The 15,658-nt window shown below is 39.0% G+C and overlaps 1 protein-coding gene across 2 annotated transcripts; it reads right to left on the bottom strand.

Annotated features, from left to right (window-relative positions):
- Positions 1–2,458: 2,458 nt before the first annotated feature.
- On the bottom strand, positions 2,459–15,658 carry TRIP13 (thyroid hormone receptor interactor 13). Of its 2 annotated transcripts, none has more exons than XM_077179658.1 (14): positions 15,506–15,658; positions 15,136–15,238; positions 13,329–13,587; positions 12,992–13,121; positions 10,893–10,948; positions 9,123–9,213; positions 7,807–7,879; positions 6,806–6,869; positions 6,467–6,553; positions 5,574–5,680; positions 4,771–4,924; positions 4,477–4,589; positions 3,262–3,331; positions 2,459–2,684 (listed from the first exon to the last, which is right to left on the bottom strand). In XM_077179658.1, the coding sequence occupies exons 2-14, from the start codon at positions 15,225–15,227 to the stop codon at positions 2,589–2,591; spliced, it is 1,392 nt and encodes a 463-aa protein (XP_077035773.1). In that variant the 5' UTR covers positions 15,228–15,238; positions 15,506–15,658; the 3' UTR covers positions 2,459–2,588. The 2 variants fall into 2 exon arrangements, with proteins under 2 accessions (XP_077035773.1, XP_054497779.1); XM_054641804.2 differs by having other exon boundaries at positions 13,422–13,587; positions 15,506–15,657.

Here is a 15,658-nt window from a genome sequence, read left to right as displayed (position 1 = left end):
TTTGTAGAACAGAAAATCTACCTCCCACCTCACAATGGGCCCTGTTCAAGTTGTGATCCTGTTCACACTGAGCAGTCTTACAGCTGCGTGGATCATTCCTCAGCCATGCCAAAACATCTGGGTGACCCCGGCACAGATGCTCCAACAGGAGAATATATGCCTGTCCACTGCAGCAGTGAAAGACCCAATGTCTACCTGCCTGGTAGGGATTCCATTGCAAGCTGGAGAGTTCACAGACAAATTAGATACGCCTATACCTCACCCAAGTCCCAAATCAAATCACACACAACCACACAATATCTGTCACCAGCAAGCTGTAATGATTAAAACCCCCATAGAGGAGTGGCTGCCAAGTTACCCAGAGCTGCTCAGGAGCCTCAAGAGTTAGAGCTGTTGGGCTCCTCCCCTGCACCATACTGCATACACTTCTTCTTTATCCCATGTTCCAAGACCAAACCTTTTAACAACATTAAACAGTATCAAGAGGAATTCAGCCAAAAGGTCGTGTAAGGTTTTAAGCCATGTTGCAGCAGACAATCCATACCATTCACATCCCAAAAGCCTCCCTAAAGGTTTGTTTTTAATTTGTGGGGATCGGGCGTGGGCAGGAATCCCTTCTCGGCTTTTAGGAGGGCCATGTACCATAGGGCAGTTGTCCCTGTTGACACCCAACCAAACCATGCCTGGCGAATGGACTCAAAAGAACAATTCGGTCAGCAAAATTCATAAGAGAAGCGTAGACAATTGGACCCAAATTGTGATGCAGAAATCTTTCATAGGGCCAAGTCAAAAAGAGTTGCTGTATCCCTGTTCCTTCCATGGGTTGCAGCAGCCGAAGCTCTAGGTGAATTGGGCCACCTAGAGTGCTGGGTAGTCAAACAGGCAAACTTGACATCCACGGCCATCAGCTCCCTCCTAGAGCACGAGGAGATTACCAGGCAGGCCACACTCCAAAATCGTGCGACCATAGATTTCCTCCTGCTGCTGCATGGACACAAGTGCCAGAATTTGAAGGACTGTGCTGCATGAACCTAGCATCAAAAGCACCCAATGGCCACACGGCTCTCTGAGAAGTGAAAAGCCTGATCGGATGAGTCAAGCATGAATCCGAGGACTGGTTCAGCGGACTGTTCAAGGACTGGGGATTCTCGGGGTGCTGGACCTCTATAATTAGGACAATTTTGTTGTTTATTGTTGTTCTCTTCCTAGTCATGTTAGCATTTGGGATTCTACGTTGCATACTTTTAAAGGCTATCAACGGTTTGGTCTCTACTACCTCAGAAGTCAACCACACAGAGTTTGTGGAACTAAAGCAAATTGACAGGCCCGCAAACCATGAGTGGTGGACAAATTCATAATCAGCAGCAGAAATAGTCTGACACATTTCCTTTTAATTTTAGTTAACAGAAAAGGTGGAGGTGTTGTATTGCACTAAATAGTTTATTTAGTTGTTGTTTTGCACTGGGTGATGGGAAGTTTTTACTGGGTATGTTATGTCACGGAGATTGTTAGTCCCCCTTTCTCATTACATGGTCTCTCCCCTATGCACCCCCCTTTCTATAAACCTGGTCGTCTGTCCCATGGGTACCCCTCCCCTCACCCCTCCCCAATGGAATCCCATTGGCCACGGTCCTCTTTCCCTGCCTCCATCCCCTGGGGTATAAAACTCCACTGCAAGGGTACCACACCCTGTTTTCTACCTGGGTGGTCATCACCACGGGAAGTGTCCTGTCCCAAGCCAATAAACAGGATACTCATCCCCATGTGGCAAAGAGCGCTTCTTGTCTTTTATTTCTGTCTATGCAAGTCCGTGTAGGCCAGAGCCTGAGCTAGCTGGATTTGGATTCATATAACAGCCCAGAGACCTGCGGATTACTGCAAAAACCAACCCTCTTTCAGTTTAAAATTGCTCCCCCTTGTCCTATCACTACACACCCTCTAAAAAAGTCCCCATCTCTCTTTTGTATAAAACAAAACCAAAATGTATTTGCACTTAAAGATAAAACATTGTAGTTATACTTCATGGAGAAAACATGGTCCACTGAGGTTCACATCCTTTCAAAAACATAAAAACCCCCCAAATTTTACAAAATACAATTACATGATCACCTGATTTTAAATTTTTGACTCTGATGTAATTAAAACCCATAATAATTTATATTAAATATCAAGATAAAGAGATGTCAGTATGAAAGATCTGGTCTCTCCCTGAGCACTTTGAATTCTTCCCAGTTTCATGCCTGTTGTTTCAGATGCATGGATAGAAAGTTAGTGATTAAAAACAGGGAATAGAAGCCTGCCCACTTTTAGTAATGGCAAAAGATGGAAACTGACTTAAAACAAAAACCTTTTACAATCTTTTTATTGACATTTGAAATAAAGGTTTCAAAAAATATGCTGTGAACTTCCTTAGTTGTTTATTAATGAATATTTTGAAAAACCAGATGAGGCATTCCAGGTTTTTTAAGGTGCATTTTATTTTACAAATGCATTTATTTTACAAATGCATTTCATTTTACAAATGCATAAAAGTAGCACAACTTGTATAAAAAATATAACAATACAGTCAACTACAAAACAGCAGCATATCACACGCAGTCTGCAAGATTCTTTTTTTCTTCAAATTGTTTGTCTACTGCAAGTGAAAGGGCCTGAAGAAAAGTTGCCATTGTGACACTCGGGGACTGAAAATAAGAGAACATTTTGTTAGACACACCAAGGCAATAGGCAGACATAGTATTTTACATACAAGTCCCAGTATTTAAAAGAGAAATATTTTAATTTCACGTTACAAAAATTGCAAGATTCTACAAACCAAACTGCAAGTTTATTTAAATTTGGCTATCACAGCAAACTCAAAGTCAACCTGTGCAAAGTCTTCAGTCACAATACTGTATACTGTATATTTGCTTAGAAAAAGGTTTTTAACAAATTATTATTTATAAAGTGGTAGTGGTTTGGGGAATTTTTTTTTCAGCAAGAAATTATAAGAGCACCAATATTAATGTTCATTTATTTAATTAAAAGTAGAATGCTCTTGGGCAGATCAATCCCACCTGTCTTCTTCATCCTGTTCTAAATTATGGACAACACATAATTGTTTCGGTCTACAAAGCTGCAGAAACAAGTGCAGTTTTGATCAAAAGGGAGGTTTGGACTAATCTTTCACTTCAGGCAGTGTTCAGATGTCTTCCTGCCTGTCTCAAACTCAACTCAAAATATAATGAACAGAATAAACTCACTTGAATATAATAAACTTACTTGAATATAAAGTGCATGTGCTAGGAAAGGAAGCTTTCTCAGGACCCGGCCACCAAGACCTTCACTTTTTCTATGGTAAAACAGAGACAAGTGCTGCTTAAATGCTAAATATCCACTCTTAAAAGGAGGCCTTTCCTTTTTCTGTGTTTCTCTATTAAGTTGCTCCAAAAGAACTTCAGATGACAATTCAGTAGGTCACTTGCAGCTCTTTTAGCAGGAAGTGAACAGACAAATTCTGCTTATGGGAGGCTACACAGCAGCAGCACAGGCACAGCTGCCTGCCAATGCTTACATCAGGCCCTTCACATTGTTGTGCCAATCTCATGAATTTGGGGGGATGTCTACCACAGCATGGTATGGACACAACCACTTTTGGAAGGACTGGGAAAAAAACTGGTTTGAGTGCTGGTCCTTATGGGTACTGCCTGTCTCCTTCTACCTACCATTTACACAGTTTTCTTCACCTCACCCACTTCGTATATGTTAGCATCTTCTCCAAGCACTGCTCTGTGTACATAAAATGCAAACCTCTGTGCCTGGAAAAACTTACTTGCTTTTACTTCACTCCTCACTAGTTAAGACTGCATACTTCACGAACAGAAAGAAAACACACTTTGCATACTTTATGAATATTATTTTGTTCCACAGGGATCTGCACTTTGGAAAAAAACATTGCTTGATATTGTGAATATAATTCTTATTGTTTCAAGAACTGTTATGCTGCAGTGAAAGACCATTTGCTCTACCAGCATACTCAGCAAACCACAATGCTATCTATTTACACTTTATTCCTCTCCCCCTTGTTTCTGTCCACTTATATCTCTACACTGAATACTGATCTAGCAGATGGCAAGACATTTCAAAACACTTTCTTAGCAGGACCTAAGGCACGTGCTATTTCTGCCAAAGTGCATTACAATTCCCAATATCCATTGAAAACTAAGGCTAATCCAGCCAGCAACTTGTCAAGAGGACTTCAAATGGCAGAGCAAAAACCACAAGCAGTACTAGACCAAGCCAGATCTGAGACTAAGACATGTTAGCAAATTGTGATTGCTTCCACTTTTTGTCCCCTGAAGGTTTTTGCACTTTCCCAAACAGAAAAAAAAAATTAGCTGTTTCAGATCTCCAGTTGTTGGGAAATTTGGTTACTTTTACGCATCATTCCATAACTCAGTATGTATGTATGAAAAAAGTAGAATTTCAGAATCTTACCTTGAGATATCTTTCAGTACAAGGCTTAACCTTGACACATTATTTTCTATGAAGCCGATCATCTCAAGCTCTCTGAGTGTCAGAAGCTGCTGTCGAGGATATATTATTTGACACTAGAAACGAGAGTTACAAACTGTTGTATGAAAAATAAATGCATTCAAAATTAAATTTTACAGTAAGAGTGGAAATACAGAAAAGGAATGAAATTTACATATTTTTGTTACTTAGGAAGTATGATTAAAATGCACAATTTATTAAAATATGGCATTTTACAGTTTTGCTTTCAAGTATTACCTTCATCAGTTCTTCCAGGCAAGAAAGATATATTCTAAATATTGCTGCAGTAGATGGAGGTCCAATGTATTGTTTTATGTCAGCCCTGTCTACAAAGGCCATGTCAATTTTCTCTGTAATATTTGAAGTAGTCAGGATAACTACATTGGGATACCTTCAAGACAAAAATAGATTTTTAGGTCACATGTAAAAGATTTATCTCCTTTTATGACTGGCAAGTTGATACCTTCCTTCTTATGCTTCAAATAATTTTATGCAATAAACTGTCACATCATTCTTGTCAATCAGGAATTACACTAAATTATCTGAAGCTCTTGGCCAGGTATTACCAGACTATTTCAATGCATAGTGTCTTTCCTTCAGCTGTTTCCCAAGTGTCCACAGTTCCTCTAATTCTATTTCAGAAATGATATATGGTAACTACCTAGAATCTACTGGCATAGCTTCTCACACACACAAAGAAGATTATGAAAAGAATTGTAAATGTGAACCTTTAATCAGCATGTTTTACATTTCAATTTTGATGTCTGCTCTCCAAGCAGACATCATGATGCTCTGTCCTTTTTCTCTCTCTGTCGTTAGGGGAAGCATATTGTCCATAGATTTGATTGTCCATCCAGGTACATGTAAAATATTCTGTTGGATTACTCCTATTTCTTTTCAAGATTAGCAAAATGAACAAAGAATAACTATTCACTAATTAATCTGGTTTAGTATTCCAAGTAGGAATTGAAATTTAGCAGGAATAGGAATACTGAAACTGTCAATTACCTTTTGCTGTTGCAATAATATGCAAACAATACCTTTTAATCTGGTCTATTTGTGTCAGTACAGCATTGACCACACGAATAGCATCTGAAGGCTCTGTGCCTGCCTTGAAGGCACTGCGAGCTGCTGTGAGGCTTTCCACCTACAAAAACCCAAACCAATCAACCAAAACAACAAGAACAAAATCACCAAACACCAAGAAAAACAAAAAGATTGCACTTTTGGAGTCCTGGCAGCAAACAGGTAACCCATGCAACACACCTTCAGATTCCTGTGCCTACTATCTAAAACTTCTTCAAAATCTTTTGTTAGGTAGGAATTTCCAGGGAAAAAGAAAGGCATGTCAAGGAAGTAAAGTGTAGTGAGGAAAATTCCTTTTTGGACAGCAGAATGGAGGCTGATTTGCATTTAAATTCTGGAGGTGGAGGAATGGAACACCACCAGAATAATGAATAGGTTGAATTTAGAGTGAGATTCCCCATAGGAACTCCAATATGACAAAGCTATATAAGGTACATACTTACTAAGTTGCTTTTGTATGCAAGTTTGAAAAAAATCTAACAACAATGATCTGAATCAGATTCACATTTTTTAGAGCTTTACAAAAAATGTAAATAATACAAATCTGGGCTACTTTGAAGTTTAAAACAATATAATGTAAACATACAGCAGCAAGGGAAATTCCACCAAGAAAGGTTTCAATTCATTTTCAGCTGGAATTTGCCTGCTAGGTCACACTATGTTCCTTCCAAACCTCTCAAATCTGCAGCAGTCAAAACTAAAGTTCACTCATCTGCACAATCATGTAGCTTACAAAATAGCATAAATGTGCTTTTATTGTTCTTTATGAATGAGCACTATTGCAGCTCCTTCCCATCCATTTCCTTTCTGCTATATTTTATGCATAACAATGCTATTGGAATCATACCTCATCAATCAGTACAAATACAAGAGCATCTCTGTCATCAACTAACTCTTGGATCTTCTGGAACATCTTGGTTACAAGCTTGCCGCTCTAGAAAGACACCATATGCATATGTTGACTATTTCCTTACCACACAACTTTCTAAGGCTTATCATATTTAAAGGTGTAAATGCCTGGGTTTAAAAACAACTTTCTAAAAAAACTTCTCTTTAAGCATTTTCAAACATATTAATTATTCTGAACAATCTCTGGTGCACATATTTAGGAAACAAGCTAAACAGAATAATTACAGTGTAATTTCTAAAATATGTAGCTTATTTTATTAGGTACATCAATACATACCTCAGAAAACCATTTAGAGAAAAGGCTATGGCTGTTTATCTCAATTAACTGTCCATACCTATACCTAAAGTATGAAGAGAAAAAGAAGTATCAACTCCATTCTAAATAAAAATCAGAGATATCAATAACTTCTGTAAGTGTCATTCCTGACGTTCTGACCCTGGAATTCTGTGAATTAGTACTTTAAATTACTTACCTTTCAAAATATAATACATATTTTACTGATATTATTTTTTTTGCTGGAACTTGTCATGTTGCTGAAAATGTAACTAGAATTCTTATATTAAATTGCTATTAGAATTTCCTCATTAGAATAGGGTAAGTAACTCTTACCATGATAATTGCCTCATTCTTCTCTTTGTGTAAGATTTTCTTCAGTATAGCAAGAAGTGACAAAGTATCTCAACCACACATTATATAGCTTATGATTTTCATATGTTCAGTTTGGACTAGAGTAGGATCATGCAAATACACATTATTTATGCTACACCTTTTATTTTATATCTTTGGTTTTTTAATATAGATCTGTTAGGTTGCTATGAACTTTTAGGCTATTTCTTATGATCTGTCTGAAATAGAAACTGACCTCTGCAGATTGCAGCATTCAGACAATCCAAGCACAAAAGAAATTAGTTTAAAAAACCACTACCTATTAAAACCAGGCTCTATCAAACATGAAGATACAAAAACCAAAATACTCCTTGATCCTCTGCCCTTTAATAATCATTGATGTACAAAGTGGGCAAAAATCACTGTACTGGCACTGGAATGTCTTTAACACACCTGGGACAATTATTTACACATTTTACAAGGCCTTAAAATATCCTAATCAGTCTAGCAGATCAATTTTATTGCTAGCCTGGTGCACTACAAAAAAGAAGACATAATAGCACTAAGTACAAGTTACTTGAAAATAAATATGAGATATACCTGGGCTAATGAAAAAGAACAACTACGTATAGTAAGCTAAAGTGAAAGTTTTCCAAACAAAAAAAAATCACCTGTATGACAGTCGAATTGTCAGCTTCTGAGCCAATGCTTTACAGAGAGAAGTTTTCCCAGTTCCAGGAGGGCCTGATTTGAAATCAGATCCATATATTACACAGAGTCTGCATTATATTGTTAATGACATTTAACAGATTTTTAACTATTTTATTTCATTACAGCACTAATTGTAGAGTAAAATCACAGCAAATAATGATTGTGTACACTAGAGTATTTTGAGAAAATTGCTTCCTTGACTACAATCCTAGAGCTAATGCTGGATTTTATATGTATGCAGACACCATAAAGTTAAAACACTCAACAGCCAGAGAAGCAGAGTATCACCCCGGCAGGGCTAAACCTCATCAGCATTCTCTATAATCAGTGCTATGCTCAAACTTGTATCTTCCTGAAACGCACTCTTTTAACTTGGAAAACAGAAACATATTACAATCAGTTTGATCAGCTGTCCACTCTCCCAGAAATTTCTTCCTTGGGGAAACCCAGATCATCTTGAGAACTATACTCTGAGACAAACCTTTTGGATTTGACTTTATATCCTATGGAAGAGCCACAAAGACTTCCTCCAAAGAGGCAAGTACAAGCACAATTACCAGAGTATGAGTCTGAAATAAAGTCTTTCAAATAAAAATATCTAAAAAAGAAGCTTCTAAATTGTAGAAGTAAATTGACAGTTGTAACTTAAGTACAACAAACAAATATTTCCACTATGACCTTTTATTTCTGAATACCAGTCTTGATGACAAAATCAGTGCAAGATGCACTTTGCAAGAAAATGGATTCAGTTGATGCTAATCTCGTTGGTGGTACAACCTCTACAGTAAGCTAGAACTGACTGAAGATTTCAGCTTCACTAAAATAACTAAAAGTAACTGAACTAGCAAGTGTTGGCAACAGAACAGTGTCAACAACACAACACAGATTGCCTTCCCAGTTTCCCCAAAGTTTTTAAAAAGCTATAACTAAAAAAAATTTAGTACTGCAATAGAAGTTTAACTAATATATGCCTCCTAGTATCTTCAGTATCTACATTATTTTTGTTCATTCTGTAAAAATGCAACAGTATCACTTAAAATTAAGAAATCCATAGTTGTCACTGCACTGTAAGCTTTAGAATTTAAATCCATGCAAAACAGAATATGTGAACATTGATTTGACTCTGACATTACATTTCATCCAAATTTGTACTATTGAGGTGCTGCTTTCATATCACCTCATTTCACTACATAGGATTGCAGTACAAGTCTTTCCAGAAGGAAAGTATAAACAGCTGGCCAGTGAATCTACTTGGCTTAAAACAGATCATTTTTACCATGCAGCAAAACAACTCTGTTCCATGATATCAGGTTGCTGTCAACATTTTTGTCAGAAAATAATAATGTTGTCGTCACATAATCGAGTAACTAAATGAAGAGGACAGATAGAAAGACACAAATTAGAGTCATAATAACAAATACAACCACAAGTAGAATCAATCTCTAATGATGTCTATTGTGTATACTCATAACAACAACAAAAAAAAGAGCTCATCTCTTTACTCAAATTTATTTCTGCGAAGGATGGGAATTCATTTCTGTCCTGCCCTCAAGAATAAGAATAGCATGTACTTGGCACAAATGGAGTTCCAGAACTTTTAAATGGATAAATTAAATGCTTCAAGGAAGGAAAATTGATTTTATTCTTCATTGTCCCATGTACTGTGTGTCTATAAAACACAAGCTGCCTAAGCACAGAGAATCAAAGACTCAAATTCTGGGTCCTGTTTAGGTGTTGTACAGCTATACATTTGTACAGTTTGTTATAGTCAGCACACCAAACAAAACATTTCCTGTCACATTTATTTCCTTTTTACTGAAGCATTTGTATCAGCTTCTACAAGGAATTCGTAGATTAATTCATTCCTCCAAATAACGGAAGTTGCATGTATTTCCTGGAATGATTGCTTCTAAAAATACTGCAGTTTCATTTTAGAATTATCTAGAATTAGGAAGTAGAGAACTCTTTCAATAAAATGAATATGAACTTCAGGTGTGAATCTATAATGACTTTTACCTATAACACCTGATACCACATTATCTTCTGTTGCTCTTACATGTAACGAGCTTTAGATCCCTGCATGTTGATGGGACAATACAGTGGTGCTCCTGCAATGGTGCATCGAGATGGAGCAATCACACAACAGCAAAAACAACTGAACTTAATCCACATATTTGTCAAAATTCTCACTGTGCTATTTTGAAAATTCACAGCAACTATTTCAGAGCCCATAGAACCCAAACATGCTCAGGCATTCCCATGGTTTAAAGGAAGATTTATCACAATTTTACAGTAGTAGTTCAAGTTTTAGCCATTAAAAGCAACCATTTCTTTCTACCCATATACACTTACACTCAACAGTGATCAGCTTGCTGCTATTTAGTACACCAGCAAGTCTAATGAAATAGTCTTGTCATTTCACAGATGACTTTGAAAACTGTTCCATAAATTACACAAATGTGGACATATTAATTGATTTTTACCTTATCAATTAAGAAGTACCATCACTGGAATGTTTTGCTTTTCTGTATTTGGTTATAAAGACTTAAGTGAAAATACTGTATCTATAGTATTACAAATAAGCTAATGAATTAATTATGTGTCCAAGAACTTCAGTTAGAAGCTGAATTGAACTATTTGTGGGTTTTATTTGCATCACAATTACTAAATTTCAGATTACCGTATTACTGTTCTACAATCTCTGGCTGTTATCATCACAACCTCTGATGAATGCACAGGATCTTCAAGCTAGAAAACGACCCCATGGAAGTGTTTTGTTTCTTTCCAATGTCTTGCCAGCATTCAAGTGGCAGGGCACTCAGCTTTGGTGAAATCACTGAATAAGCATTTGCACGAACAGCAGCCCTGCTTGCCTACATTACTGCCAAGTCCATTAACTGTTTAGCTGCTGCCAGAAATAAACTCCCATTCCCTTCTGCCCAGCCTGCACCCATATCTCCATAGGATGCAGCAAACTTCAAACAGGTTTAATTTCAGCTCTTACTTCTTCTCAAGCAATTTTAATTGTTATTCATTTCCAACTTACATTTGATTTTACTTCAGTGTCATAGATAAGACTTTCCCAAAGGCCATGGAATTCAGCTGCAAAAGCAATATATTATATACCTGTTTAGTATAAATCAATCTGGAAACCTGTAACTCATCATTGCAGCACAAAACAGTTTTCAAATTATGCTCAACTAAAATGAAGAATTAAGAACACGTATATGAAAGCAAGTAAAGCATCTGTGTGGAAAAAAAAAGTTTTCCAACTTTTCAACTTAATTTTTCTCAAAATGCAAACACCACTTTCTAACAGACAAATTCAGCAGTTTCCCAGCTTCTATTTCCTCCAATATCTGTGACAAGAAATTAATGTTAATTTCTTAACATGAAATGAAAAATATCATTCCTTCCATTCTCAGTAGAGGATGAACTTACATTTCATCAAGGAAGCAATGAAAACTAGTGGTAGGAGGAGGGTTTTAAGGCAAATTTTATCATTCAAGTTTGCCTTTTTTTTTTTTTAACATCAAGATATAGAGGACCAAAAAACCATGTAGATGAATAATGCATAAAAGCCTAAAGTTGTCATTTGAGTATCAATCATTCCTAGCCATTGGCTTCTAACTTTCAGCAAAGAAAAGCATAAAAGACTGAACAACTATAAACCACAAAATTGTGGCAATAATTGCTGCACTGTGTTTTCTTTAGTTTTTATTGGCATGCTCACTATCTAATTTGTGATTTTTTACAATCCCTTTGTGTTGTCCTCCCCTTGCCTTTGGAGTGGCACAGGTTTGCATCTCATGTTTCTAAATTTAGACTTGCTCCCCCATTGTTATTCAGTTCGGTTAAGTGTCAGTCCTTCATTTGTTACCCAGCCACTCCCTGCCAAGTTTCAAACCCCTCCCCTTCCAAGTTGTCAATCTCTCCTCTCCCTACCCTTTTCCCCAGAACCTTCCTTACTCCTCCTCCCCCTAGGTGTCAATCCTTCCCCAAACCTGCCCTCTCTACTTGGAACCCCATTGTTTAGAACCCAAATTACTCCCTTCCCTAGTGCTCTTTCATTGGTCTAAGTATGAATTACCCCCCCTCAGACCCCCCCCAACCATATCCCTATTGGTTTGTTACCCTAAACCCCTCCTCCCGACAAATGTTATAAAAACTCCTGTTAACCTCAAGTCAAGGTCTTGGCTGTTTGGAGTCCTAAACTCAAGGGAAATTACCACCAAATAAAGCCACCCCAGCTCTACCCCAAGACCCATGCTGCTGTCTTTTTGTTCCTGTGCCAAACCTCTACTGGTAGCTGGGATTCTGCAGAGCTTGAAGGGGGGGGGGGGGGGGTCTGTTGCACCTCTGTTGTCGCTGAGCTGGGTCACCCTGTCACCCTGATTTTAGCGCACTGCGACAATAATGTCAATGTATCAGATTTAATTCTTCCTGAAAACTAATGTAATAAGGCATTTCACAACATGGAAAGAGTAGGAAATGTTTCAAAATTACTGTCTCTCTGAGCTAAAGCTCACACTTGTGCTTTTCCTTTCAGGCAGAGAATCAAATTTCCCCAAGCACAGGACAGTAACAGGCAGGTCTGGCTCTATCACAGAGGAAAGCCTGATTTTTCCTCTCCAGAAGATAAAGACTAAATCTCTTTACTTTGTTACTGTTTATAAAAGCATAAGATAAAGACTAAATCTTTTACTTTGTTAGTGTTTATAAAAGCAGTACTGTCATGGGGGCTGGAAGCCAGCAGTGGGCTCTGGAAAATGAATATTTAAAGTGATAAGCTTCTTGTGGATCTTCAAGTTAAAAAAAAACTTGGAATGCAACCACCAGTGTTAAAAACTTGCATGCTTCTGATTATAACTACACATTTTAGACCACAAGACCAGTTATTTCCACACATCCACAAGTATTACAGAAATAAAGGATGTGTTTTGGAATCATCTGCAGCACGTCAGTCAAAACCACAAAGGAAAAAGTCCAAATATATTTGTTCCATAAAGAAAAAACTCCAAACATATTTGTTATATAGACAAACAACAAATACAAATAGTACCTTTATTGGTAACTATAAACACTTATAGCCTTTGCAATATTTTCTTTATTGTTCTAGAGCTCCCAGAAATGCTACACAGGTACCTGCTGGTAGCACCCAGTGGTGAGCTGCAGTGATATCATCATTCTCTTCCTCCAGGTTTTCAGAGGTTGGTCCTTCTTCATTCAGATGAAAAACATGAAGAGAAAGACTGCTTGTGCTCAGGTCAATAGGCTAGAATGAACATAAAAAGATTTGTTACCTGTCATATTTCTCATTTAAAGCCAGTTGAACAAAAGAAAGTTACAGTTCTCAGCTGGCATTTTTCTCTGAAGCCTACTATCTCTGTTTCAGACCTTAATAAGCAGTAAAAAAAAATTTGCCACCTTTTCCTAGTTATACTAGTCAGCTTAAGAAGAGATACTACATCATTCTACAGACCTTGTCTTGCTTCTGCCCTTGGGGTACCAGAAGTCCACCTACAACTAGTTCAGGGGCACATAAACAGAGGTGCACGTTCTTGACCAGGAATACCTGTCTGTCCTTCAGTTTCAGGTCCGTGTCCACAATTGCCACAGACTGCACATTGTTGTTAAGGAAAGGGTCGTCAAATTCTGTCCACTTGTAATCACCAAACACGATGTTGTGTCTGTTCAACAGCTTTAAGACACTCATCCTAATATCTTCTTTCTTGGCCACACTAACAAGAAAGAAACATCATTACTTTATGGCATTGACCTTTATAAGGCAATTTGAATTACTGTTGGAAAGCATTATTTCATACATGAGGCTTTCACGGAAAATAGCTTCTATCTTGCACACACCAAAAAACCCAACCAAACAACCAACCAACAAAACCCCCAATCCTAAAAAAACAACTAACACAAAAAAATCCCAAACCCACTCAATCCTCCTCCAGCATTCTACAGGAAAAAAGAACCTGTCAGATTAAGTCTGTCTGCAAAAGCAACAAGCTGGACAGTTGTTTTTAATTTGTGCATTAAAAGACATAATCCAAATAATACTATTTGCTCTGTCTGAGGTCGTATCTGGGGATACTGAATGAGACAGCTAGAAGACTTCAAGAATGGAAAGCAGTTATGCAATCTGTGTTTCAGCAGGAAACCCAGAAAGACTCAGAGCCAAGCTACAGACTGAATTTGGAAGCTCTATTATGCTCTCAGGACAGCTGAAACATCAGGATGGGGACACAATATAGGGAGAATTCCAGAAGAGACAAAAACTACAGGAAAAGGAATACCATTTGAAGATTTAACTTAATTTTGCAATTTCACTCATCTAGAACCAGTGCAAATTCTCAGTTCTCTGTTAAGCCTGGCAAAAATAGCACAGTGTGTATTTTACGCTTTGATTTTTCTAATGTCTCGGATGTGCTCTCCCATATCCTTAAGACATCCAAAACAGTAAGATAAGAACTGGATAAATAGACAAGGAGGGTTGGACTGTCTAGCTCAGAGGGCTGTGATTAGTAGAAAGATTAAGCAGAGCTGTCAGTAACTTGGGTGGGGAAAGGCAGTGTGATGCTGTTAGCATTGGGACCAGCACTGTTTTTGCATCCTTGACAATGGGATTGAAAGTGACTGCAACGAGTTTATGGATATCACCAAAGCAAGGAAAACTTTCTGGAGGGTGGGGCTGTTGTTCAGAGGGACCTCTGCAGGTTGGCAATATGGTCTTACTGGAAACTTTTGACGTTCAGCAAAGGTAAACATGAAATCTTAGCTCTCCACCCACTGCCCAGATAACAGAACAGATCAGAGGCCAACTGAATGACATGCTGTTTTGCAGAAAAGGGCCCGTGGGTACTGGGTGGACAAGCTGGCAATAAGTCAAGTGTGCCCCTGCTACTAATGAGGACAACCTTATTTGAGGCTGTGCTACCAAGACTGCAGATGTTAGGGAGAGCAGTGTTTCCATCCACTGGCTTTGTAAGACCACATCTGGAGTACTGTGAGCAGTTGTCAGCATAGACACAACAGAGACAAGGATAAACTGGGGCAAACCCATAACGTGGCCAACAACTTCGCTATGAGACTGGATGACATGACCCACAAGGTGAAACTGAGCAAAGTGTATTTGCTCAATCTTAGGAAAAGACACAGGTGAGGAAACTCCCGGGAGAGCACAGAGAAGGCAGAGCTGGGTCCTGAGGGCTCTTGGAGATGCGTAGAACGAGGCCGAGAGGATACAGGCACAAGTGGCAGCAAGCAACGCTTTGATCAGAGACCTGCTCGACTTCTGGTGAACTTCTACATGGATCTGAACGCTGTCACACACGTTTGGGAGAGCTTGCTTCAAATCTCCAGCAGCGTCTTCCATCTTTCTCGCTCCTAGGGGAAAAGCGATACCAAAGAGAAGCGACTTCCAGCGACTGCTACACACCCACAGCACGGACGGCCCTTTCCCGGTGTCCCGTCCAGGTGCACACCGCCCCCCGCTAAGACCAGGTACGTGATCGGGACCAGGATCGGGATCGGCACCTTCCCTCCCTCAGGAGATGGCGACGACAGGCTCGGGACACGCCGCGAGCGCGGTCGCGCGTACGGACGGGCGGGCGGGCGGCTACTCCCGCCTCAGCGCTGGGGACAGGGAATCACCTCAGGCAGGCACGGCCTTGGAAGCGACGCGCCGGGACGACGGAGATCGCGAGCGCGGGCGACCCGGAGGCACCAGGCACCGACTGCAGCAGCCGCTGTTTGTAAAGGGCGCGCTGGGCGAGGCAGGGCCGGCCCCTCACCCGGATCTTCCTC

This window comes from Agelaius phoeniceus, chromosome 1 (genome assembly GCF_051311805.1).
Source record: "Agelaius phoeniceus isolate bAgePho1 chromosome 1, bAgePho1.hap1, whole genome shotgun sequence".
Taxonomy (NCBI): domain Eukaryota; kingdom Metazoa; phylum Chordata; class Aves; order Passeriformes; family Icteridae; genus Agelaius; species Agelaius phoeniceus.
Note: the sequence above shows the minus strand (reverse complement) of the source record. Positions and strands in the feature narration are given on the sequence as shown.